The 23003-nt window shown below is 54.0% G+C and overlaps 1 protein-coding gene across 4 annotated transcripts in view; it reads left to right on the plus strand.

The window, feature by feature from the left end:
- Positions 1-23003, plus strand: part of SH3PXD2B (SH3 and PX domains 2B) — a 78327-nt gene that overhangs the window by 44345 nt on the left and 10979 nt on the right. For 2 of the 4 annotated variants that reach the window (XM_087754074.1, XM_087754075.1), the window contains exons 4-8: positions 136-212; positions 4318-4409; positions 15167-15192; positions 15572-15607; positions 21660-21794. In XM_087754074.1, coding sequence (XP_087610200.1) covers positions 136-212; positions 4318-4409; positions 15167-15192; positions 15572-15607; positions 21660-21794 — 366 coding nt within the window. The remainder of the gene's footprint in view (positions 1-135; positions 213-4317; positions 4410-15166; positions 15193-15571; positions 15608-21659; positions 21795-23003) is intronic. The other 2 variants (XM_087754072.1, XM_087754073.1) reach the window with 1 other exon arrangement.

Below are 23003 nucleotides of genomic sequence, written 5' to 3' on the forward strand. Positions count from 1 at the left end.
ATTTTTTTTTTTAGGTACAGTGCTTTTGGCAAGAAGAGGATGCACAGGGAATAGGTCCTGACAGAGTGATTCAAAAGCGAGCGTTCCTGGGCGTTGTGCTGACCTGCTCTTCTCTCTCCATCTCTCCTGTTTCAGGGAAGATCCTCTTCCGCCGGAGTCACATCCGCGATGTTGCGGTCAAGCGCCTGATACCCATCGATGAATACTGCAAGGTAAGGGGAGGTTTCTAGCATCAACCAAAGATGAAGCCACCTTGGTCAGACTCGGTCCTGTTTGACTGATAGTATATAATGGTGTGCCAGCGCTGGGAGAACGGGGAGTGTGGGCTATCCCCCGCTGTCAAACCCTTACTGTGATGAAAACCCACCCACTGGTTCGCTTTGCACTCCGTGTGATTAATGCCGAGGGCTTGGAGGCCTGGGCTTGCAGGGTGCAGGGTGGCCCAGCTCCACACCAGCTTGCACCCTGCTGCTGTGCTTTCCCTTTCTCTTCTCCCTTCTCAAGCTGCAAACCAGAACCAGCTTTCCAGATGGGCTGGAAAGGACCTGGCTGCCGTGTCCTGTCTGGAGTGAAATGGTTGCGTGCAGGACTAGGCTTGAAGGACTCGGTTCCTCAGGGAGCCTTTCCTTTCCCATCTATTGGGAACAGACCTGCTGTTTTATGTAGAAGACAGCACTTTCTTGGTGGGATGGTCCCAAACTGGGACGTAAACTCCTCTTACTGGTTACACAGAACAGTTATTTGCACAGGGGTAAGATGACTTGTACCTGCAGAAAATTATTGGAAGCCAACAGAGATAAGGCTGAGATGATTTGCCCCACACTCTTGAAGAATATAAGGCTGTACTTAAGTATAAGGCAAATTATGATGTTAGGACATTTGGGAGGGGTGAACAAAATACTAAAGTCCACAAAAAATTATTTTCACATAAACAAAGTATGCTACATCTCGTCATGTCAAAGTGCACTAGTACTTGCAGCAGCCATGAAATGGTCTGGAGGTAGGACTGGTACCTCCAAAATCCAGTCTGAATGCTGCTGAAAACATACCCAAAGACCACAAAACCCAAGGGAGAGGATGGGGAAATGGTGAAACATCCATCACATTCCTTAGGTGCCGGAGGTGTAGCAGTGACTATGCCCTAGGACTTTGCATGGTCAGAGAGACTGTGGGTTTCGGGACTCAGCCAGACCTATGGAAGGGTTGTCGTGGCTGGAATAACGTGTACAAGGATAAAGGTGAAGTAGTAAATGCATCTTGACAGCTCTGCAGTGGGGCTGCAGGTGAAAACCGTTGTGGCCCAGGAGAGCAGGTGAGAGCAGGGTGATGGAGATGCGTGCAAGGTGTGCTTGGACCTGTGTGCTCCATACAGCGTGGGGGAAGCTGATGGTGCAAGTAACCGCTTGGCTCCAGCCGGGCGTGATCCGCCCCTTGTCTTCTGAGTCACTGAAATGCGCCCCTACATACAGATGCACACCACCGTAAATTTAATTTTTGGGAAGAAAGACTCTCTAAGTGATAAGATGCTGCAGCTGTCTCTTTCAGAATGATGCCATTAGTGGCATAAAATATAATGAATCCATTTGACTTAACAACTGGAACGTAATGGCTGATGTTATGACCCACTTAGAGCGCTGCTGTCTCCTCCTCCCGTTAATGCATTACCAAGTAATAACACGCACACTGTGCCTGGCCTTCCAGTTGCTGCTACTTAACCGTAAAGCTGCTGAGCTGAAGGTGGCTGTGGGACCGGAGGCTGCAGAGATGTGGCATGAGCAAGGAGTCAGCGGGAGCAGAGGGATGTCCCTCCTGGGCACGCCGTGGTGCAGATGGCAGCCACAGGGTCCCAGCACGCTCCTACTGCTGTGTTTGTCGCTGGAGGTGGACGTGGCACGTGCTTGGAGGGTGGTGGTGCAGAACAGAAATACAAAATATCTCCTCCAGCTTGGTCCTGCTGAGTGAGAATTGAGGGTTAGGTGAATATGTTGTGAACAAGTTCCCACAGAGAACTGTGTAAGAAAGTTTTTGCTTTCTTGCCGTGTCCTGCGAGAGAAGTAGGGTGTCTTCGTTCTCTGGGAGAGCCCTGGAAGGAAGGTGGGTGAGACTTGGGGTGGAAGTAGGCGAGAGGAACAAGGGAGGGAACCACTGCTTTCACAGGGCAGTGCTCCTGCTGAAGGGCTCCGTTCCAGGTCCCACCATGCTGAAAAACATGGCAATTTAAGGTAAGGTGCAAGAAAAGCAGCAAAAGAATCAGAGCAACTGAGACTTCAAATGACGATAGGAATGACAAGAAAATTTCTTCCCATTTCTCCGGTTTATTCTCTTTGTGTTCTACATCTGTTGGTCTTTCCCCTGGTGTGGGAACTGCCTTCCTCCTGTCTAAGGGATTTTGAGAAAGTGGTAGTTGCAGGGTTGATGATGGAGTTGTGATGCTGTGATGCTCTACCCCAACAAGACTGGGTGGACCACTAAAAAAATTGCTGCTAGAGAATAATCCTTTCTCACTCCCTGAAAAATGGATTTTGATGCGATAAGGCTTGTCTGTCTCTGGTAAATGACCTCTATCCTCAGGCTTGCAGGCAGCAGGGCGGGTAAGATGACTTGCTGTGGCTCCAACACCATGGGCTGAAGCCGTGTTCTGAAGTTCACTCCTTTGGAGGCATCACGCTATTTGTGCCACTGTTTTTGATTTGGTGGCCATAGCTGCTGTAGACCATGGCAAGCTAGACTGCAGGGTGGCCTGCCTGCCTTGGGCACTGCTGTGCCAGCTGGGTCAGCTCTAGGTGGGCTTCCTTCAAGATGTCCTGAGAAATGAGCTGTGGGTCTTGCCTTTCATCCTTCCAGCACAGGGTGTTTTCTGTGATCATCCCCTGCTATCGGAGGACATGGAGCCTTCTCCAGGCCACAAAATCAGTGCTTTTGGCATGGGGAAAATTGTGTAGATCATGGGATGCCTCAAACTGGGGAGTGGTACCCACATGGGAATGGCATCCATGCAAAACTTGGTCTTTGAATAGACTTCTCTGGACTCAAAAGCCGTGGAGTGAGTAGGTTTGTCTCTCACATGATCTTGATCGCAGCTGGCCCATGATTAGCGGTCTGACTGTCTGCCGTGCTGGCAGGGAGTGACTGTGTGCGGAAGGGCTGGAAGGGCTTTTGGGGGCCAGCAGTTAGGTCAATATGGAGCCACATCTGATCTCTGTGGTAACCCCGGCGCTTGGCAGATGTGGCTTTGTCTCCGATACAGAAATGAGTGGAGGTTCGGTTTGCCCACACTGCTGTCACGAGACTGCTGTGACAGCAAATGGAGGGGAGGGGGAATTATGTAGAAAACTGGTTCAATATCTGCTCCAGGTCAGGCTGCAGCACTGCTCCCCAATTTCAAATCATCCCTTTTTCGATTGCATGGTTTTTTTTTTTTACTTTTTGCAGTCGCCATCACCTGTGACTCCGTTCCCTGCCACGAGCAGAGAGCAGGGCAGGGCGCTCTGCCCATCCCGCCTTCCCTGCCCAGCCCTCGCTGCAGCCCACGTCGGAAAGGACCTACAAGAGGTCTGGCCCAAGGCGAATATTGCTGTCCCAGTCTCTGCCCCCAGCTCCCACAGACGTGCACACTCTTACCCTGCAAGTCCCACCGTTGAAGCCTGTCTTTTTGCAACAGGCTTCCTCGAAGGGAAAGGAGAAAAGCAGAGGCAGCTCATAGCTCCTGCCATTCGACAGCGTGCGTAGCAGCCTTCAGCCCTTGCCCTGATAAGCTGGTGTCCACGCTTTTGGCTCCGGTTGCTTCTCTCCCTGCCTCTTCCTGAGCTGCCATTGCCCAGTGGAGCATTTTTGGGACGTGCTGGTCAGGGCTGATGGCACTGAGAGTCTGCCACGTATAAACCACCCAGCCCTTCCTGAGGATGACAGCTCCATGCCCGCAGCACGGCTGGGAATCTGAGCCCTGCCATGGCTGGGAGGCTGGATCCTGCGATGGACGTCTCCGTGGCTCTTTCCCTGCGAGAGCGCATCTGTCCAAAAGGCTGGAGCTGGGCTAAGCAGGGCCTGGGAAGTCTCCGCTTATTCTCCTTTAGTCTTCAGTTGCAGCTGGTGTGGTGTGGTGGGTGTAACTGGGGGCTGTCTGGGTCTTGCTCCACTCCAGTGTGTGTTTGCAGCAGCTCTCCCCAGCCTGGCTCTGCACTCCTGTGTGCTGGGAACCACACGGGTGCCAAGCTCGGTGCTGTGACCCCGTCCCCTGCGCTCTGAGGGCCTGTCCTCACTCGGCTCCTTGCTCAGTCTTGATGCTTCCCATCACCAGTGTCTCTGTTTCGTCCACAGGCTCTGATCCAGCTGCCTCCCTACATCTCCCAGTGCGAGGAGGTTCTCCAGTTCTTTGAGACACGACCTGACGACTTGACACCCCCCAAAGAGTAAGTTGGTTGGGTGGCTGCTGCCATTGGGGTGGTGATGAAACACAAACTGCCTTGAACTTGCTATTATCCATAAGAGTCTGATGTTCATCAATGGTTTCCCCCGCGAGTCACAGATCTGGGATTTGGAGGTTTTCTTGGAGAGGGAACGGGGGCTGTGCAGCTTGAGGTGGACACCTCTGCCCACTGAGCCAACTCCTGGTGAAGCCTTCTCCAGCAGGGAAGTGGAAACACTGCTCTGGGACCCCATGAAGTATTGGTCTCCTCCCAAACCACTTTCTGCTCTGCTGGTTTCAGAAACATGGTCAGTCTGAAAAGCCTCATTTCACGTGGTTACTAACGACCTCTGCCTTGTTTGAAAGGCTCTTTTCCTTTACCATGTCCATGAGCCGCATCCGTAACAACGCTCCGGAGTCTCTCCATGCAAAACAAGGAACATTTGCAAGGAATTTCGCGTGTCTTACGCAACTCTGTGTGGTTATAAGTCTTGTGACTATGAGCTGCTTTGGCCAGGAGCCACCCATCTCTTCCTAATCACAAGCAGCATAAATCTGAGCAGCCGCCTCCATCTCCTGCTATGCTGCTCTCTTTTCTTGCTGCATGTGACACGATGCGCAGCTCTACCAAAGGTTGAGCAATGGAGGAGGCTTGATTAATTGTGCGAGGAAGGGCAGTAAACTGATTTGACATCATTCTGTATTGGAAGGGTGTGGAGGCAGAGAAAGCGATTTTGTTTTTCTCCTCTGGGCAGCAACACTGAGCCTTTCGGGTCTCCGGCTAAGTGTTAGGCTTCTGTGGACTATGCTCCCTGGGTTTTTGATTTTTTTCATTCCCTCTCTTCATTCCCCCATCCTCCCATCGCTGCTTTCCTCCTTTGGCTCCTGTCTCTATTTGCTTGGCCTGTCATCATTCCTGCTGCAGCTTGTGGTCACTTGATGAGATTGGGCTGAGGGCCCTGGAGCCCATTAACTAATTGCTTGCTGGTGGCTGGTGCTTTCGTCCGTCCTGCCCAGCTATGGGTCACCACTTAACCTGCCGCCCCGGCCATCATCCCTCAGCAAAGGCGGCAGCTCAGGGGCAAGCAAGAGACCAAGGAAAAGATAAGCTTGCAAGAACATTGGGTGGGGGGTTATCGCAGGGGTTAACAGCCCCTGGGGCTGTTTTGGGACGTGGGGGGCCTCCTGTGCATGAGGCTTGGAGCCCCGCGTGAGAGGATGGTGAGCTGTATTGCAAAGGGAGTTGCTTATTGAACCCGCCTGTAGCTGAGGCACCGTCACACGTGGTGGATTGAAGGGCAGCTTCAGTCTTGCACTCAGTTTCCTCACCTTTATTTTGTCTTGTGGACTGAGCCAGGAATCAGGCGGGGTGGGGATTGTGGCCAGAGCAAGGAGCAGACTCAGATGTGGAGACCTTTGGGTGCTGAGCGTCAGCCCCGGCATGGTGCAGCTCTGCTGTGTTTGAAGCTGCAGCTCCTGGCCGTCTGGCCAAGCAGTGATCAGTGCCACGTCCCTCGTTGTCTCCCTGGTTTGAGTCCAACAGCCAAGGGGAGCAGAGGCACCAGCCCCGAGTCCAAAACCGAGCATGTGCTTGTGTTGTGGGGTCCGTCCTCAGGTACTCGGTGTCCTGCGGGACTGCTGAGCAGCTCCCGGGTGCAAAATTGCACTCACTGCAAAATTGCCGTGTGTTTAGCCATTGCAGTGCCGGATGGGCGAGCGGGTGACGCACCCTGAAATTGCCGTGTGTTTGTGAGTGTTTGGCCATTGCGGTGCTGGGCGGGCGAGCGGGTGACGCACCCTGAACCGGCGGTGGGTCGTGTCCCGTCCCGCTGCCTGCTCCTCTCCGCAGCACGCAGAAGGACTTAGCGGGTGACTCTTGTCCGTTTGCCTCTAGCAGCAAAATGCTACAGCATCTCAAGGACATCTCTGTTGCGTTTCCTATCCCAGCCTGAATGCCAGAGGGGTATTTATTAGCTACAATTCAAAATGCTAATTAATAAAAGTCCTTGACTCTCTCCTCTGGAGACATTGGTGGGAGCCCTTTCCCGAGCCCCGAGTGCTGGCAGGCCGCCAGCTTACCAATAAGGAGATGAGAGCTGTGATGGACGGCTGGGCTGGATCAGACGTGATGGTGTGTCTGGGCTTTGGCCGGATGTCATCATTCATCCAGCAGATAAATACTTTTCTCCGGGAATTTGAAAGGGAGCCAGGCCATGAACAGAGTGAAAAAAAGAAAAAGGCAGCTTTTTATGCTGGGCGGCTGAAAGGCGGGAATGAGGAAGGGGAAAGGACTGGCCAGCGTGCTTGGTGCCAAGCCAAGCAGCCGCTCTCGCGGCTGGGCCCCGTCCTGCTCCCCGTCCCTCACCTCGGCTTCCCCAGCTGACACCTCGGGTCGCAGCACGCCCGCGGCAGTGGTGGCTGGTGGCAGGAAGGGGACGTGCCTTTGGGTGCTCTGGATGCACCCTCTGCTTGATTTTTTTCTTCTGGGGCACGGGTAGAGGATCCACCTAGCTCCCATCACCCCAAAATGTGAAACCACTTTCAGGGGCCACAGTTGACTGCAATCTGTGGAGCTCTGAGTTTAACTGCAAAGAATTAATTTAGTCCTTGGACCTGGCAGTGTTTGGGAATGGAAGGAGGAGGCTGGACAGCCCATGCACCTATCTCCGGGCCCCTGTGGTGTCTGCTTTCCCCAGCGCAGGAGCAATTCCCGGGCTGAGCCAGGGCTTTCCTTCTGCTTTCCTGCAGTGCAGCTCCTTCAGTGCCCCTTTGCCAGTGTTGGGAGCACCAACAAAAACAGGTTGCTGCTGGCTGCCAGGCCTGCAACCTGGGTTCCTCAGCCCTTCTCCATCTCTCGCCGGCTCTACAAGCCCCAGTCCTGCTGCTGGTGTGTGCAAAGGGAGACCGAGTGGATGAGGACTGAGCGGAGAGGAAAGGAGTCAAAAGCTGACTTTGTGCCTCCTTTTTCCCCCATCGCTTCCAGTTGAGCGGTAGATCACAGCAGAGCTGAGACACGAGTCTCCAGCAGTTGAGGGGCGGAGGAGGGAGGTGAAGCCCTTCCTCCATCCCCTCCGCGCACACCCGCCAACTTTCCAGCATCCTCCTGCCCGGAGGGACCACTTCAAACAGGAGAGCGGATTGGGGTTGTGATGTTGCCACTGGCAGCGACGATCGGTGGCTTTCGTGACGTGGATCTCTGTCCAGCAAGATCTGGACTGGGATAACTCAACTGCTTCCACCTCGGAGGGCTGCCTGGTGGTGGGTCGGAGCGGGGCTGTAATCCAGAGGGACTGGTTATGTTTGGGAAGAGGTGACTCCACAGAGCAATGGTGGGGGTGGAGGGAGAAGAGAAATGGTTATGGAAAGAGAAATCCTCCGGAAAGTTAGCAATCTGTGGGGACGTGGGATTTTTCTCCCTGGTGTTGGCTGGAAGCCCTATGAAAACCGTAGTTTCAAAGGAGAGGAGAAATCATCAAATTCCTGCTCCCCGCATATCTCCGCAGGTCTGACCAGCAGCAGGATGCTCGGCTGTTGAGGTGGGAAGTTGCTGTGTGCACCCCCCTTAACCCCCATCCACCCTTTTTCAATTTAAAGCTGTTTTTAGCCACAGCAGAGAGTTTCTGGAATAAGACTGGGGAAGTCTGAACGGCTGGGCACAAAGCCACTGCTGAGTCAAGGCATTCAGCTGCTAACTTTCCTCGCCAGCTGAATGTCGGCTCTGCGACATGCGGGAGCCCAGGTTAACTCCATAGTGACGCAAGATCCTAAGTGGTTATTTAATAACTGTCCACGACGTACAAACAGGGCGCGCTGGGGAAGGAGCCGTCATCGTGCTGCTGCCCAGGGGCTGCGGAGCTGCTGTCTGTGGTGCGGGAGGTGCCCCTGGCCGTCAGAGGCCTCTTCCATTAAAAGCATCTTTCCTTGTTTTATTTTTGGTAGCTGAGCATCCCATCATATAGAAGACACTTAAAGTTGTTGTTTTGAACCTTTTAGCTTATGAACCTGATTTTTGTTTTCCGGTGGGGGCACAGGCACCTGTAGAGCAAATTCATTGTCTCGTAACGTGCTTAAAAGATATCCTCCAGCACCCCTCTGCTACCTCTGGGGGCTGTGGATTCACAGTTTGAACACTCCTGGCTTCAGGAGGTCCTGATGTCTTTAAAAGGCATAAATTCCTCTTCTCTAAATATCTTCATCCTTATGTGCTGGGTCTGTTAGTCCAGCGGGTCTCCTGCAAAGGGAGGGCAGGGCCAAGAGACTGGTGTGGGCTCCCTGGCTGCCCGGACAGCGAGCGGAGGCTTAGCGCAGGATTGGGGTGGGCGCAGTCCCGGCACCAGGACCCTCGGAAGGCTGGTTAAGGGCTCGTGACCTCTGCAAGAGCAGATGGTAGCGGAGGTGAAGCCCGCGTCTCAGCAGCGGCTGCGGCGCCTGGGGTTACGTCTGTGCCTGTCCTGTCTTTGGAGACCCCAGCTGGCGGTTTGGCCGGTGAACTTCAGCTGCTGCTCCTCCCTGCTCGCTGAGGCTGCTTGGCTTTCCCAGCCGCTACCACCCAAATAAGTGTACTGGGAGCAGTGCTTTCCACCTGCTGGGTGGGCCCTGGGGTGGTGGGAACCAGAGAAACCCCACGTCTCACTTGCCTAGTCTGCAGATGGATGAGGCCGCCGCCGCTAAGCAAACATCCTCCAGGCAAGGCATCGCACATCGCTTGGGCTGCTGCTTCCCAGTTGAGCTGATCTTCGAAGCTGTTCGTGCGAAGCGGGAGCGGGTGGCTTTCCCTGCCGCCGTCCCAGCCAGTGGCGTTGCTGCGGGACTGTGCTCTGCTTTAGAAGGTAGCCTCTGGGGCTTGCTCCTCTCTGGCAGGAAGGCAGCCCCGGCAGGCGGGGTGTCCCTCTGGCCTCCGTCTGCTAACGCAGGTCCTGCTCACAGCAGCGGGCCCCTGCCCCAGCTTCCCAGCACTCCTGGGCCTTGGTGGCTGCAGCTTCTGCTGCCACGGTTCTGCTTATACACCCCAAAGACCTTGCAAACGGAGAGAGGAAGCACTGAGGAACTGCATTTTCATTCCAGTGGTGTCTTCCAGCTCTGGCACTGAGCTGTAGGCAGGCGCGAAGCCTCCCGGAGGATTTTGATCCAAGGTACTGGTCTGTGCTTTGCTTCTGCCTGCTGGGAAGCGTGAGCAGTGCTCAGGGCCGGAGTCCCTCCGCGGTGGCCTGGAGCCCGCCTGGCATTTGCCACCACACGGCAGGAGCCGGAGAGGTTTGTTCGCACTCTCAGCAGAAGTTTGACCGCAGTTCCCATACCCCCGGCAGAGGGGCTGCCTCTCCTCCCCGCCTTCGCCCAGCTTACTGCAGAATGGCTCCTTTTCTCCGTCCTCCCACAAGCCTGGCGTGCCAGAGTGCTTTGTTCCCCGGGGACACCAGCAAAATGTCGCTGTCACTTTGGCTGCCGCGTGCGGCTGCAGCATTGCAGCTCCTCTGGGCGAACATACCCCAGGCAAACTCCACTTGCAGCAGGGCTGCTGATGGTAGCCAAAGCCTGGGACAGCTTTTTAAAATTATTTTCTTCCTTCCGTTATGTATGTGCGGGCACCCCTGAGCTCACATCCCCAGCTTGCATTCCTGCTGTTTCTCCCAAACAGCCCATGGCTGAAGGGAGGGGATTTTGGAGGGTTTCAAGGGCAGTTCAGCTCTACTGCTGGGGATGTTTTCCTTGCTGGGGTGGAGGACCAAGTGCAGCGGGAGGGACCCCACTCTTCCCTACCACGTGCCAGGGGAAGCATCGCCGGCGGGAGGAGGGGACCAGCAGGACCCAGGTCCCGCGTGTGGGCTGAATCCCAGCGCTGCTGAATCAGCAAAGGGCCGCGATGGCTGCGGGCTGCCTGCGCTGTCCGGGCGGGAAGGTGCATGATAATGGGACCTGACCAGATGAGGAAACGTATGCTGCTAACGAGTTTATGCCTGCAGCAGCTTCAGCAGCCTGTTGTTACTCTATTAATACCGAAGCCCTGGTGATGTGCGGTGAGGTGGGGGTGGCACCAGCAGTCGCAGTAATGGATTGCTTCCCGCACGCAGACTGACAGGGACTCCAGGCAGGCTCCAGCCCCAATAAATCAGAGAAGGGAGAACTGGGCTAAAATGAGAATCAGCCCTGATGTGATCTGACTGTGCCAGCTTGTCTCCCGTATGGGCTAATTGAAAGGTCCTGCTCAGGACCACGGTGCTGGCAGCCATCAGTGGGTGAAAGATTTCCATTTGGTCCAAAGCACCGGAAGAAGGTGCTGGGCAGAAACAGGTTTCTGTCATTGCAGCAGGGACCAAATCTGTTCCTTTCCCTTGTTTTCATGAACTGGAAGTGCAAACTCGTAGCCAGTGTCTTCCAGAAGCAAGTCTCTTCTCTTCCTGCTTCCCCGTGGCTTTTCGTGTGCTTACCTTTCCTCATAATTGAGCTGTGCCAGGAGCAAATGTTCTCCTTGTCACCCTTGTGTGGTGTTTGGGGGATAACAGGGGCATGAACTGCTGGGCCGTGCCCCCAGGTGACAGGGGATTTAATAGAAAAAGGGGCAGCTCAGGTCCCTGCTCCAAGGTGGAGTGGCTGCCCCACCTAGGAAGCCATTCCAGGAGCTTTTGCTGGTAAACTAGAGATCCCTGGGTTGGCGGATGTTGGTTTGGATAAGGGTGCTTGCTGGCTTGTGGCTTTTGAGCTGTGTCCCGCTATCCGGACAAATTACAGCTTGTATAATGAACCGTTTGTTTTGCAGTTCTGCTGGTGCCTACGTGCAGATTCACCAGGAGCTCGGGCTAGATCTTGGCTCCAAAATAGTGATCTCCTTTGCTCTCTGCTGAGAACTGTCTTTACCAGATGACAGCAGACAGAAATATCAGAGGGGCTGAATCCACTCTGCAAAAATACGCTTTGTGCCAGTGCAAGCCCCTTGCATGGACAGAGCACGCGATTTTCTGTGCTAACAGGGCAGCGTTCTGAGCCCGAGGGTTCAGCGTGCCAGCTCTCCGGTGGTTAAACGCAGGGGCAGCACCAGCACTGCAGCCGGGGGGACAGGGGCTCCATTCAGCGCTCGGTGGAGCATTTGCTAAACATCAGGTCTCCCAAACAAGAGCCCTGTTGTACCCCGGTTCTCAGTCTCTCTTGCCTGCACAAACTTTGCTAACATCTCCAACCTTGCTGAATACTTACAAAGTGAGCTACCTCCTGATAGATGTTTTGATGGCATTACTGTATTATGGAAGGATTTTTCTTACAAGAGCTAGATTTTTTTCTGTGGGAGATGTTTTCTTGGAGTGGTGGCCTCAGATCCATCTCATCTTGCACTTGGATCGTGGCTCCTGTGTGGTTGGCTGTGCAGCAGCGGGAGTTGTCTTCCTCGCCTTGGTGCTGCACTGTCCCTCTCCAGGTCCATGCGCGGGCTGTGGTCAGGGCTGTGGGGCAGCAGGGGTGCTGCTGGGGTCCGGGAGCCATGTGTCCGGACGCCTTCCTCCCGCAAGTCCCACTGCAAGGTGGGCTCTTCCTCCTGGCCGCCTCAGAGCCACCCCCGGCAGACCCCTGGTCTGCCTCGCTTAGCAGCCACCAAGCATGGTGCCTTAGGAAAGAGTTTAAAGTCAAGAAAGCTTGTAACAGTTCTTCTCTAGGCACTGTCCCAGCCCTTAGGGTTTTCCTGGTTTTATAATTAATGGTTTTTAATTAACATTTCTTTCCTGAATTATTACCCGTAAGCCCATGAAGACTTTCAGTGTCCGCAATATCTTGCAGTAAGGAGTTCAGCAGCTCCCCTACCTATTGCTGAAGAACAGCCAGCTTCTGTTTGTTCCGAGCCTACCTCCCAAGCTGTGAGCTTTGCCTCACGCCCTCCCCGCAGCCTTGCGCTCCCCATCTCACTCCTTCCCATCGCTGGATCCCGAGGGATGCTGTCTGGTATGCTAGAGAAGATGCTTGAGAAACCTGACTCTCTTTTCCTAAAAAAAAGTGGCATGGGGGTTATTAATTTGTGCTAAGAGTTCTCCATGTGTAGAAGTTTCCTTTCAGGATCGCACTGGGGGATTATTAGGTTCTTGAAGGACACTGAGCTGAGCCCGCTGCACCCTGAGACTGTCTTGTTGGCTCAGTGCTTTAAGTGAGACGCTGGTCACACGGGAACCCTCGCCTTCAGTGTTCCTGACACGGAGCTGGGGAAGTCCTGGGAAGCAGCTGGAGAACCGGTCCTGGGTTTTAGCACCTGGGGAGCTTTGTGGGGCTGGTTGGTGGCACACAGTCGTAGCTGTGTATCGGTGCCTTTCCATTGTGCTGCGACTGCCTGGTTCATCTGCACAGCCTGGCTGTTGTGGGGGTGAGAGCTAAATGAGTTTCACAGTGGAAGGCAGAGTGGCCTTTCCTTCTTCTCTTCTTCTGGAGCCACCGGTTTCCAGGAAGCCGTGCACGCAAGCTCTGCTGCATGCCTGTCTCTGGTCCGTGGGGAATGGAGGAGGAGGAGGAGATGCTGTCGGGCGTTTATTGCTGTTTCCTGTCTCGTCTGAGCTCTTGTCCCCTCCGAGGTGGTGGGAGCTGGGGCTGCTGGTCTTCAGACCTGCAGCTCTTTGTATCCATGCCAGGAACAACCCAGCAGCAAAGTGAAATTGCAGCTCCTTCCTTGCCCCCTCACTCAGACGGAGCAGCCAGCGAAAGGAAGCAGGGGGATGAGTTACAGTAATATGTTTAGCAGATGGCAGGGGAAAAACAAGTTATTTCCATCAGCGCCCTCCTGTCAGCACGAGGGTGCCATGCCCACCTGCTGATCTCCAGCGTGCTCCTCTGGTCTCTCTTCGCCTCCCTTCCCTGCCGTGCTGCTGAGCTGGGTAAATTCAATGGGGCTTATTGATAAACTCTGATTTAGCTCTGCAATGCGGTCTCTGTTGAGAAATGCCTTTGCGATGCTCTGTCCAGTAGATTCCTCCATTGGTCTCTGCACCTGGGACGTGGTATTCAGGTCTTTGCACAGTGCTGTGGTCTCTGAACTTAACAGATAGTCTCCAGTTTCTAGATAACGTATCCCATTTTTTTCTAGTCTGTCTTTGTTGCATTTAATTTAATTTTATTGATAGCTTCATGGATGAGTACCAGAAGTTTAAGGTGCAAAGGGAAGGGGGGACTGGGAGGATAAGGCGTTGCGAGCAAAGCACATTGCCAGGGCGGGCGGGCAGACTTTGAAGGCAGCCAAGTCCCAGCATCACCCCATCGCTCTAGGGGAATAAACGTCTGCAGTAATTATGGTCTGAAAACGCAGATAAGGTCGAAAGAGAACAAAGTGTAGCCCAGCTCTGGCTGGCTTTTTTGCTGAGCATGGAGGGATTTCTCTGCTTGGCCTGAAGACAAAGGGGAGGGAGAGGAAAAGGTTGTTTTGCCAGTGGCCTTGATAAGCAGGTGAAGGGGCTCCTGGGGTCCCTCTGGGCTGGTCCAGTCGCCTTTCCAAGCAGTGGGCAGGCAGCTCGAAGCCTCAGGAGGGTCCCCTTATCACCAGGTAAATGTTTTCCTCCTTGGGAGCTCCAGTGACTGCTCTGCTTGTTACTCTTCCTGGACGTAATACGGATCAATGCATGTCTGCTGGTGCCAGGATATTTCATCTTGGCCAGATGGTCTTGATCCGTCACGCGTGTGAGTCTGAGGAGCAGGGAGAGCGGTCTGCGCCGTACGTGGTTGCCATTGCCCCTGCCATCTTTGCCATCGCCCTGCCATCGCCCTGCCATCGCCCCACACCACAGCAGCATTTCAAGGCCACAGTGGTGAATTATGCGAAAGTGTTGAGAGCCCTTTTGTAGTAACACGGAGCGCTGTGGTTGGGCTGGGGACAGAGCTGGTGCATTTGTTTGGGTTTCAGGCTGGTTGGGTGTCTTGGTTTGTTAACCATGATTTTTTGAGGCTTTTCTGGGCCCATATTTTCTTTGATTTGGTGTTTGTTTTTTAATCATGAAATGCCCGAGATTTCATTGTGCCTGAAGAGGGTTGTGCTTGTGCCCTGGCTTTGAGGCCGTTCAGCAACCATGTTTCTTGGCAACATTCAGCTAAAAGAAGGGACCCAGGACCTGTGGTTTCTAACCCATCTCATCAGCAGTGTGGCCAGTGCTGGCCACAGCAAGGGGACTTGGGCTGAAGCTACCTCATTGCCTCCTCATAACCACCAGTATCTCCTGCTTGCTCTGTCCTGGAGGCACTTTTTCTGCTGCACAGCCCTGGTGTTCATCCTCTCCACAACACTTTAATGACTTGTTCTGTTTTGGGGTATAAATGTTTGCCCCTTCCCCAACTACTCCCCATGTGTGTCCCTGCAAGAGGTGCAGGACATGGAGGAACTTTGGTATTTCCCTCCTTGTCTGTCTTCAAAGTGGTGCCCGCTTCTGTGGGAGCTGTGGTCTGTGCTGGGAGCAGTTCTGGGGGTTTGGGCTTCCCCAGCTCCTGACTCTGCTGCCAGATCATCCCAATCCACCCGCCTTCACCAAATGACACGGTGGGAGTTGTGGCTGTCCAAGCAAGGAGCCCAGGCCAGCCACTGAGCCTCACCCTGGGAAAGACGAAAGCATTAAATTACTAAATGGGGGTGTGGGGGAGAGACGGGCTGTTTGCAAGGTGGGCAATGCCCCTTGTCACCCATGGGGACGTTAGTTGGTTGAGGGAGGTCAGTGGCCCCACTGGGGCCAGCGCTGCTGTGCTTTCCTATGTGGGTTTTTAGTCTGGCAACAACTAGCCCATCCCTCTGCTGACACTCTTCCTTCTCTTTTTCAGGGAGCCCATTGGAAAGAAGAGGTCTGGTAAGGACTCCTTTCCTCTCTGCCGGTTCCACCAACTCCTCCTTTCACCCACAGCCGTGGTCTCCTGGAGTGGGATGAGGGTCCGGCCCCATAGCGGGCCAACCCCTGGCTGTGCTCCTCCATGGGGCGTGGGGCTTCCCGACACGGCGTGCCCCCTCCGTCCACCCAGGGTTTCACTGCAGCCTCCAAGTCGCAGTCTCACGTCCCCTGCGCCTCCCATGGTGGTCCCAAAGGTGGGACAGCTGCCCGCAGCTCTCCACGCTGCGCTGGCCTCCCTGTTCACTCGTTAATCGAGTTGTTGCCACTGTTGCTGCCACCCCCCTGTTCGTTTCCCTCCCCACCTCATGCCTTGTCTCCCATCATTTTGTTCCTCCATCAGGGTTTATCCAGAGAACGGCCTCTTTCCTGCAGAGAGGTAGTAACAGCCGCTCGCTACCTGGCCCTTGCTCTCGCTTTGCCTTTTGCCGGGGGATCAGCTGCTGGGCCTGGGTGGGCAAGCCCCTTGCAAGAAGCTGTCACATCCCCTGTAGCTTTCTGTAGTGGCTGGTGGACACGGGGCAGTAGCGGAGAGGAGGTACGGCGGGCTCGGGACTGGCGCTTGGCTGTCGGTACAGCTCCGCATGCAGGGGCTGTGTCGCAGGTCTTGGGTGAAGGGCAGGGCTTGGTCTGCAGCCAGGAGGGCAGGGATGCAAAATCTGCCGAGTCCGAAGGAGGGTCTGAGCTGCGTGGTGGTCAGCGTGAGGTTGAAAGTCTCTCGATGCCGTGGTGTGTTCTGCTTTGTGATTGCACCAGCTGGGATCCCTTGGGTGGACAGCTGGATCTGGGATGCTCTACCCCTGCTGCTCAAGAGAGGGGAACGTCTCTGAAAGACCCCCTAGTTGGTGTGTTTTAGCAGTTATCTGAGCTTCCCAGAAAGAGGAGAAGGAGAGAGGAGGGGAAGAGCCTTCAGTCTGGATTAGGGAGGGCATCTTTCAGCTACTGGAGCCACAGAAGGTATAAAAATAGCATGAGGGTCTTTGGGAAGGAAGGTCTGAGTCTCGGCTGGATGGAGATTCTGCTGAAATAGGTTGTGGAAAAGTTTTTGGCCCGAGAGTTGGCACTGCCATAAGCTGCGTAAGCAAATTCACTTGTAGATGAGTGGGTTCCTCTCGGAGGAGAGAGAAAAGGTACAGGGGAGATTCAAAGACTTAATTCCACTTTCTTTTCTACTGGATCTGCAGGACATCCCTCCCTCAAGAACTGATGGTGTCCCAGCCTCTTACCTGAGACGAGTTGTAGGATGCATATGAAAAGCTCAGATGTTGTCTGCTTGAACAGTGGCTCCTGGTTTTGCTCTGTTCTCGTGGGCAGGTCGTAACTGGGTGCTCTCCTGGTTGACTAGCACGGCTTTACCAGTATAGTTAAAACCTTCAGACAACATTTTCTCCTCAAACTCTGACTGCTGCAAGGTGTGTCTGTCAAAGCTGGACCTCGGGGTGGTCATTTTATGGCTCTCGTGAGCCATCTGCAAGCACCGACTGCAGTTTTTGTACTAGCTTTCTTGTGCTGAGGTGGTGGGTCTGCAACTAGCTTTGGAGGCACAGAGAAGTCTCTGGCTGTGGGTGTGGACAACAACAGGCTGCAATTTTTTTCCTTCTCCTCTCTGTTGATAAAACAGAGGTAAAATAATGATACAATCATCGCCCTCGTCTTGAAAACTTACCTTGTGTGCTGGCTCAGCAGGTGAATAAGGGAAAGGTGTTATGTTTCCCCATGAGATCAGTGTGTGTTTAGATCACTTTGAACCCAGTCCACATACGTTAGGCAAGAGAAAAGAAGACCTCTTTAGGGTTGAGGAGAAGAGGAAGAAAATTTCAGCTTCATAACTCAGTTCTTTGAGGGCAGAAATCAGTGTAAGGATGCTGACTGCTAGAGAAGCAGGAGCTTTTCTCCTCTTTGTGTGCACAGCTTCGTCCTGCCTTCCCACTGCAGGTTTATGGGCAGCTTCGTTCTGCTGTCCTGCTGCCGTGGCGGGTTTATACGTGACACAGGGGTGTTGCTGAGGTCAAAGAGAAAATGCTCTTTGGGATGCTGTTTGCTTGGCACTGTTGAGAGGGAGGGAACAGGGAGAGTTTGGGTAACGTCCAAGCCAGAGGCTGCCCCAGCAGGGCTGAATGCGGTGTTTTGCCCGTGGCGCCTGGCGTATGTGCAGCAGCCATCAGGGAAAGATGATTGCGTGCAGTAAGGTTGCAAAGGGCCAATGCCTTGTGCCAGATGTGTTCAGAGACTCCTCTGACTGTCTTGCATTTTCTGGCAGCAGAAACAGAGTTCGGTTCTGCTGCTGTCACCCCGAATCCTCTTCTGCTTTGTGCAAGTCCCTGGTTGGTGATCGGTTCCTCAAGCCAGGCCTGCTTTGAGGCAGCAAATATGCAGCAAGGCACGAAAAAGGCTCTTTCAATAGGGGATCCCCCTGAGGAGGGGGCAAGCAATAGCTGTTCAGAAACAAAGCCAGCGAGAATTGTTTCCCAATTGCTTCTTTCTCCCAGCGTTGCCGGAGAGGGGGTGAGCCGCTCTTCAGGAGAGCGCTGGAAAGAGCTCCCCAGCTCCCGGCACAGCAAGCCCTGCTTTGAAATGGGATTTAAGCAAACACTGGGGTGTAAAGTGCGTTAAAGCGCTGCCTGCCCTCAGCCTCCCGCGGTGACCAAGAGACTGAAGTGGCATTTGCTGTTGGCGAGGAGGGCCCAGTGTAAGTGAGCATTGGAAATAAAATCTGCTTCCTCTGCTGAGTTTTTTTTACCCATATTTGTAATCCCACGTGTCTGTGAGCCTTCGGCGCGGGCCCAGGCTCCACACAGCCTGCAGCTTGCAGGGGTGGATTATTCCCCGGGCTCTGAAGACTGACTTGGCCACTGATTCAGGTATGTCTAAAAGTAGCCATCAGATCAGTCCCCAAGACTGTTTTGAGCGTTCCTATTCACTCCTCTCGCAGTTCAACAGAAAGCACAGATGGAGAGGCATGGGTTCGTGGCAGCACTGTCTTAGTGCAGGGGAACCTGAAACGGTCCCCAGAGCTTGTATTTGGGTGGAGCTGCCCAAGGAGGCTGGCAGAGAGCTCCAGTCTCCCCCTGCCAGTTTTATTTTAAATACCTTCTCATGTGGCCATGCGCCTTTCGCTGTGCTATGTAATATGCCTGCAATGGCGTAGAGACCCCAAACCACGGTATTCGGGCTAATGAGAGACAGTGAAAAACACAGCTGTCGTACCCTACAGCAGCCATAGCGGGCCCTACAGCAGCCATAGCGGGCCCTTTCCACTGGTGAATGGTATTTCCATGTGATTATTTTCCAGTTCTGGAAAAATCCCTGGAGAGATGAGAGGGCTTGCAAAGAGTACAGCACAATATCTAGTGCCCATTTCACGTGAGAGCAGGAAGAAAGTCGCTTTTGCAGTAGCGATCTTCACAAATACTTCGGGTCTGGGAGAGGAGGGGCTGTCCTGAGCGCCTGGGGCACATTAGCACAGGCCAAGGACGAGGAGGAAGAAACTTCATCCAAAGTTGGGTAAAGCGTGACATATTTGGAGGGTGCTTTAGGGCAGGAGCTACAGTGTACAGCAAGGGCAGGCTTCAAAAACATATACCTGTGCCCACGGCGAGCATCAGTTCTGCAATTCCAGTGCAAGGACCTCAGTGGCTCTTGACTCAATGCACGTCCCTTCTCTAGGCCGCGTTTGTGTCGGTCTCACAAGCGAGGGGTGTTCAGGGGACACAGTCTGTGCTCCTGCCTAAAGCTGTCTGCAAAACTCCCTCTCTTGTGGGCTCTGGGCTGTAGGAATGCTTCCTCCCCTCCCAGCTGCAGAGCTTTAGTACTGTCTCTCGTCTTAGATGGCAAGGTTTACACCATTGCTATTTTTAAGAGACTAAGTCTGCCCATAAATAGGATGTTTTGTTAACTTGAGTGTGTATTTTTGTGGTTGACGATGATTATGCCAGGTGAAGACGCTCCTGAAATTAACTCCTACTTCTTCCTCCAAGCTCGGTTTACCACTTCTGTTGCTGGTGTAATAGGTACATTGGAGCATACCGAATTGCCTGCTGAAACTACAAATAGCCTCAGAGCAATGGGTGTAATGATAGCAAGGGAGGCAGAAAGGAGAGTACTGCTCTCTTCCTATAGCTGTTATTCTTCTGTCAGGGGCTGGGTAGATCCTCTGATCACTTTAAGCACAAGCCTTTAATTGAGCTCGTAGAACAGATAGTCCTAGCATCCACCATTCACTTTAGAGGGCTATTTTTAATTCTGTCTGGTGCCGCACCTCTGGGTTTTGGCATGGGGGAAGCTTTCATTAGCGGTAACAGATCCTCTGCACTTGGCCAGCTCACCTGGAGTCTGCAGAGTGCTGTTTATAGCAGAACAACACGGACAGTTTGCCTCCTTTTCCTTTAAATAAGACTGTCCCGAAGTTACATTGTTCATTTAAATCTTTGTTGTGGTCTGTCTTTCTCAGAACCCATTTAGAGGTGGTGACCTTGGGTGCAGGAGGAGTTCTCTCTGGGGGAGCAGAGCATCCTAGCATTGCTGAAGCCCTGCTAGACCTTGTCCATCCCTACTCATCTCTCTTGTTCCGCTCATTGCAGGATTGTGCCCTGCAACGGGTTCCCCCATAGGAAAGAGCTTTTGTCGGGCTGAGACCTCTCGCGAGAGGGGGGACCGCTGCAGCGTAGGTGCCCTTGCCCGTAGAAACTTCTTGCTGACATGTAGCCTGAATTCATCTTTGCTGCAGTTTGCCTTTGTGTCCCGAGGGACCATGGCTCTCTGTCGTTTCTTTCTCACACCCTTTAGAGACTGGGAGGTAGCTGTCCCGCGTGGCTGCCGTGCTGTAGCAGCCAGAGGGCTGGGCCAGATGTGATCTCTGCCCTGGCCCAAAACTTGAGGCTCCCTGCTCAGACACGTGCACAGCCCCTGTAAGTTCCACTTAACACCCATGATCCGGTGTGATTCTTCTGTCTCACTCGTGATATAATAATTAACACTATCCTATTTCCAAAGCACTTGGCAAATATTAATTAATTCTTACCGTACCTGGGGAGAACGGGGTAATATAAGTGTCCTCATCTGACAGGTTGCGAAGCCACAAGGCAAAGGGTTGGGTTGGAGGCCAGAGCCAGGGCTCGGGGTGGAGGGGAGTTGTGGGCAAGTGTTTCTGACACGTTTTTGCTTCTGGGAGGCTTTTGGAGGCAGGTGGGGCAAGTGCTGCTGGTGCTCTGGGTAACCCATCGCCTTACGGCTGGTTTGGCAGGAGGCTGAGCCCGAGCGAATGCCCTGCTCGGTGGGGCTGAATGGGCTGGGCTCAGCACCCAGCACACGCAGCGTCTGCACACGTGGGCCCGCGGGGCCCTGGGTCGCCTCGTGGTCTCCCTGCACACAGCAAGCCTCTGTGCCCCCGTGGGAAAAGGGTAGCTCTGCTCCGCGTATGGGGACAGCCTTGGGGCCGTGTTTCTAAAGCAGAGACAGACACGAGTGGAAACCTCTGTTGCAGCGCTACCATAGCAAGCAACGCCAAGCGAAGGGGTGCATCCATATCCAGAGCACTCTCCTAAGTGAAGATGTGCGTGGAAGATACAAGCCAGCCTTGCCCTGCTGTGCCTTGCTGCTGGTCCCTGGCCGAGGCGGGGGCTGGCGGTGCTCCTGGGTGTCCCCTGGCCTCAGCCCACAGTGCCAGCTGCAGCCTGCCCGGGCTCTGCGTGGCCACCGCCGCAGCGCCCAGTGCTCCTCTGGCTGCCAGGCCCCTTTCTGGCCAAAGAAAAGCATTGCTCCCCGTGAATCCTGCCTGTTGGCTCCTCCTTGGGGAGTTTTTTTTAATTTCTGGCATGAAATTGGGATCTCCAGCAGGAGGAGCAGCAGGAGAAGCTGAGCAGAGTTAGTGGAGCAAATAGCAGAGAGCAAACGGTGCTGGCGAGTTGTGAGAAGGCAGCTGAAATATGTAAAAAGGCAACGATGGCAGGGGGATGCTGCTCTGTCCTACAAATGCCCCTCTGCCTGGTTGTCCAGGCTTTTTAGCCAGGACCGGCAAAACTCACTGCAGGTTGTGTGTGTTGGGTGGGGTCTGAGCTGGTCCGTGCGTTGGGGCAGCTGATGCCAGTGCACAGGAGACTGCCCCGAGCCCCCCTCGGCCTCCGGCAGCAGGGACCGGGCTGCTGTGCGCATCCGTGGTGGCGGTGGGGTTGCTTGGACGGCTCTGTCTGTGAGCAGGAAGGTGGGTAGCAAGTGAAAGGTCCCACCTGGCTGTACCCATCTCACCTGGCTGCGGGTTTGGTCTCTCTCCTCCTCACTCTGCCCAAGTTTCTGGCTCACGTCTCTCACGCTGGGGTCCCCAGGGTGTCCTGGAGCTGCTCGCAGGCCAGCAGGTGCTCGGGAGCGGTGGCCCGCGCTCTCAGGAGCTGGTGCTGACCCTGGCACATGGGTCAGTTCTTGTCCCCCCTGTGCAGGAGCTGACTCTGCCTCGGTCGACCCCTTGGTGCTGGAGCAGTATGTCGTGGTGGCGGACTACCAGAAGCAGGAGAGCTCCGAGATCAGCCTGTGCGTGGGCCAGTTGGTGGATATCATTGAGAAGAACGAATCAGGTACAGAGAGTTTGGCTTGGCAGAGGGCTTCGGGTCTACTCTGTGTCGCAGGGCAGGGGCAGGAATAGCAGTCCTGTATTATCAGTGTTTTCCTAATAGGACCTTAAGCAAAAGAGCCTCCAGGCACCTCGCAGGGATGTCCTTGGATGGTCAGCCGAGGGGGGATGTGGAGGAAACAGCTTCAGCCTGCAGGGTCTGTATGAGCGTGGGCAAGACTTCAGGGCTGTCTCGAAAGGAAGGGTCTGATTACCCGTGTGCTGAGCGCCAGGTGCCGTCCATCGTTTACTGCCTCTGCTTTATGTTTCTCGGTGCTGAAAAACTTGGCTGATGGGTCCTGAGGACAGAAGCCACTCCCGGCGTTGGCAGGCTTGTTTTATCGACAGCGGGGGCACGCTCCTGGCACCCGTGAAAGCCCCCGTTGTGCATTCGCAGCTCCTGCCTCCGAAGCTGATGAAGCACCCGGCCCTGCAGCGGGGCAGGCAGCCGAGCCACGCGCTTGCTTCAGAACTTAAGCTTACTCTTAATCTGCAAAGGGATTGAGTCGTGTCGTGGGCCCAGCTTCTGGAGTTTGCTGAAAAGAGGAATTTATTCCCTGAAGTTAACAGAAGTTGCTTGGGGGGGGTTTAAAGATAAATTGTAAAATTGATGTTAAAATTCTGGAAACCTGGTCCCCAGAGGATTAGTTGCATCAGCAGCTCTTTAAGAATGGGGAAAATAAAAGCAACCCTGAAGCAAGTGAAGCCTATTAGCACAGCCAATTCAAAAGATATGGCAAATAATTTATTTATCAAATGTCAGCCCTGGTTTTCCCTTCCGTGCAGGTAGCTGCTGATTCCCTCCCCGGCAATCTAGTTGTCTTTCTAAATGACTCACTGGTGAGGTTCTGAGGATAATGCTCGGTCTTTATTTTTTTTCCCCTAAAGACACAAATAGCTTGTGCTTTTAATAACTGAGGAGCACGTGTTTATTTTGATTGGACACCCAGGGTGGCCCAGAATTGCTCGTGGCTGCTGTGGAGCTGGCTACGTTCCGCTGGGAGAGCTCATGTTTTAATCCTGCGTTTGCTCTTAGCTTTTAAAACTTGCTATTTCCACAAACGTAAAGAAGGCAAGAGCGCAGCAGGAGGCAGCTATCGATTTGCAGACAGTGTATTCATCTCTGCTAATTGGCCCGGGCTTGCTGACCCAGACTGAGGGAAAATGAACCATG

This window comes from Nipponia nippon, unplaced genomic scaffold (genome assembly GCF_047370975.1).
Source record: "Nipponia nippon isolate SJK-2023a ecotype South Korea unplaced genomic scaffold, ASM4737097v1 scaffold_17, whole genome shotgun sequence".
NCBI lineage: Eukaryota > Metazoa > Chordata > Aves > Pelecaniformes > Threskiornithidae > Nipponia > Nipponia nippon.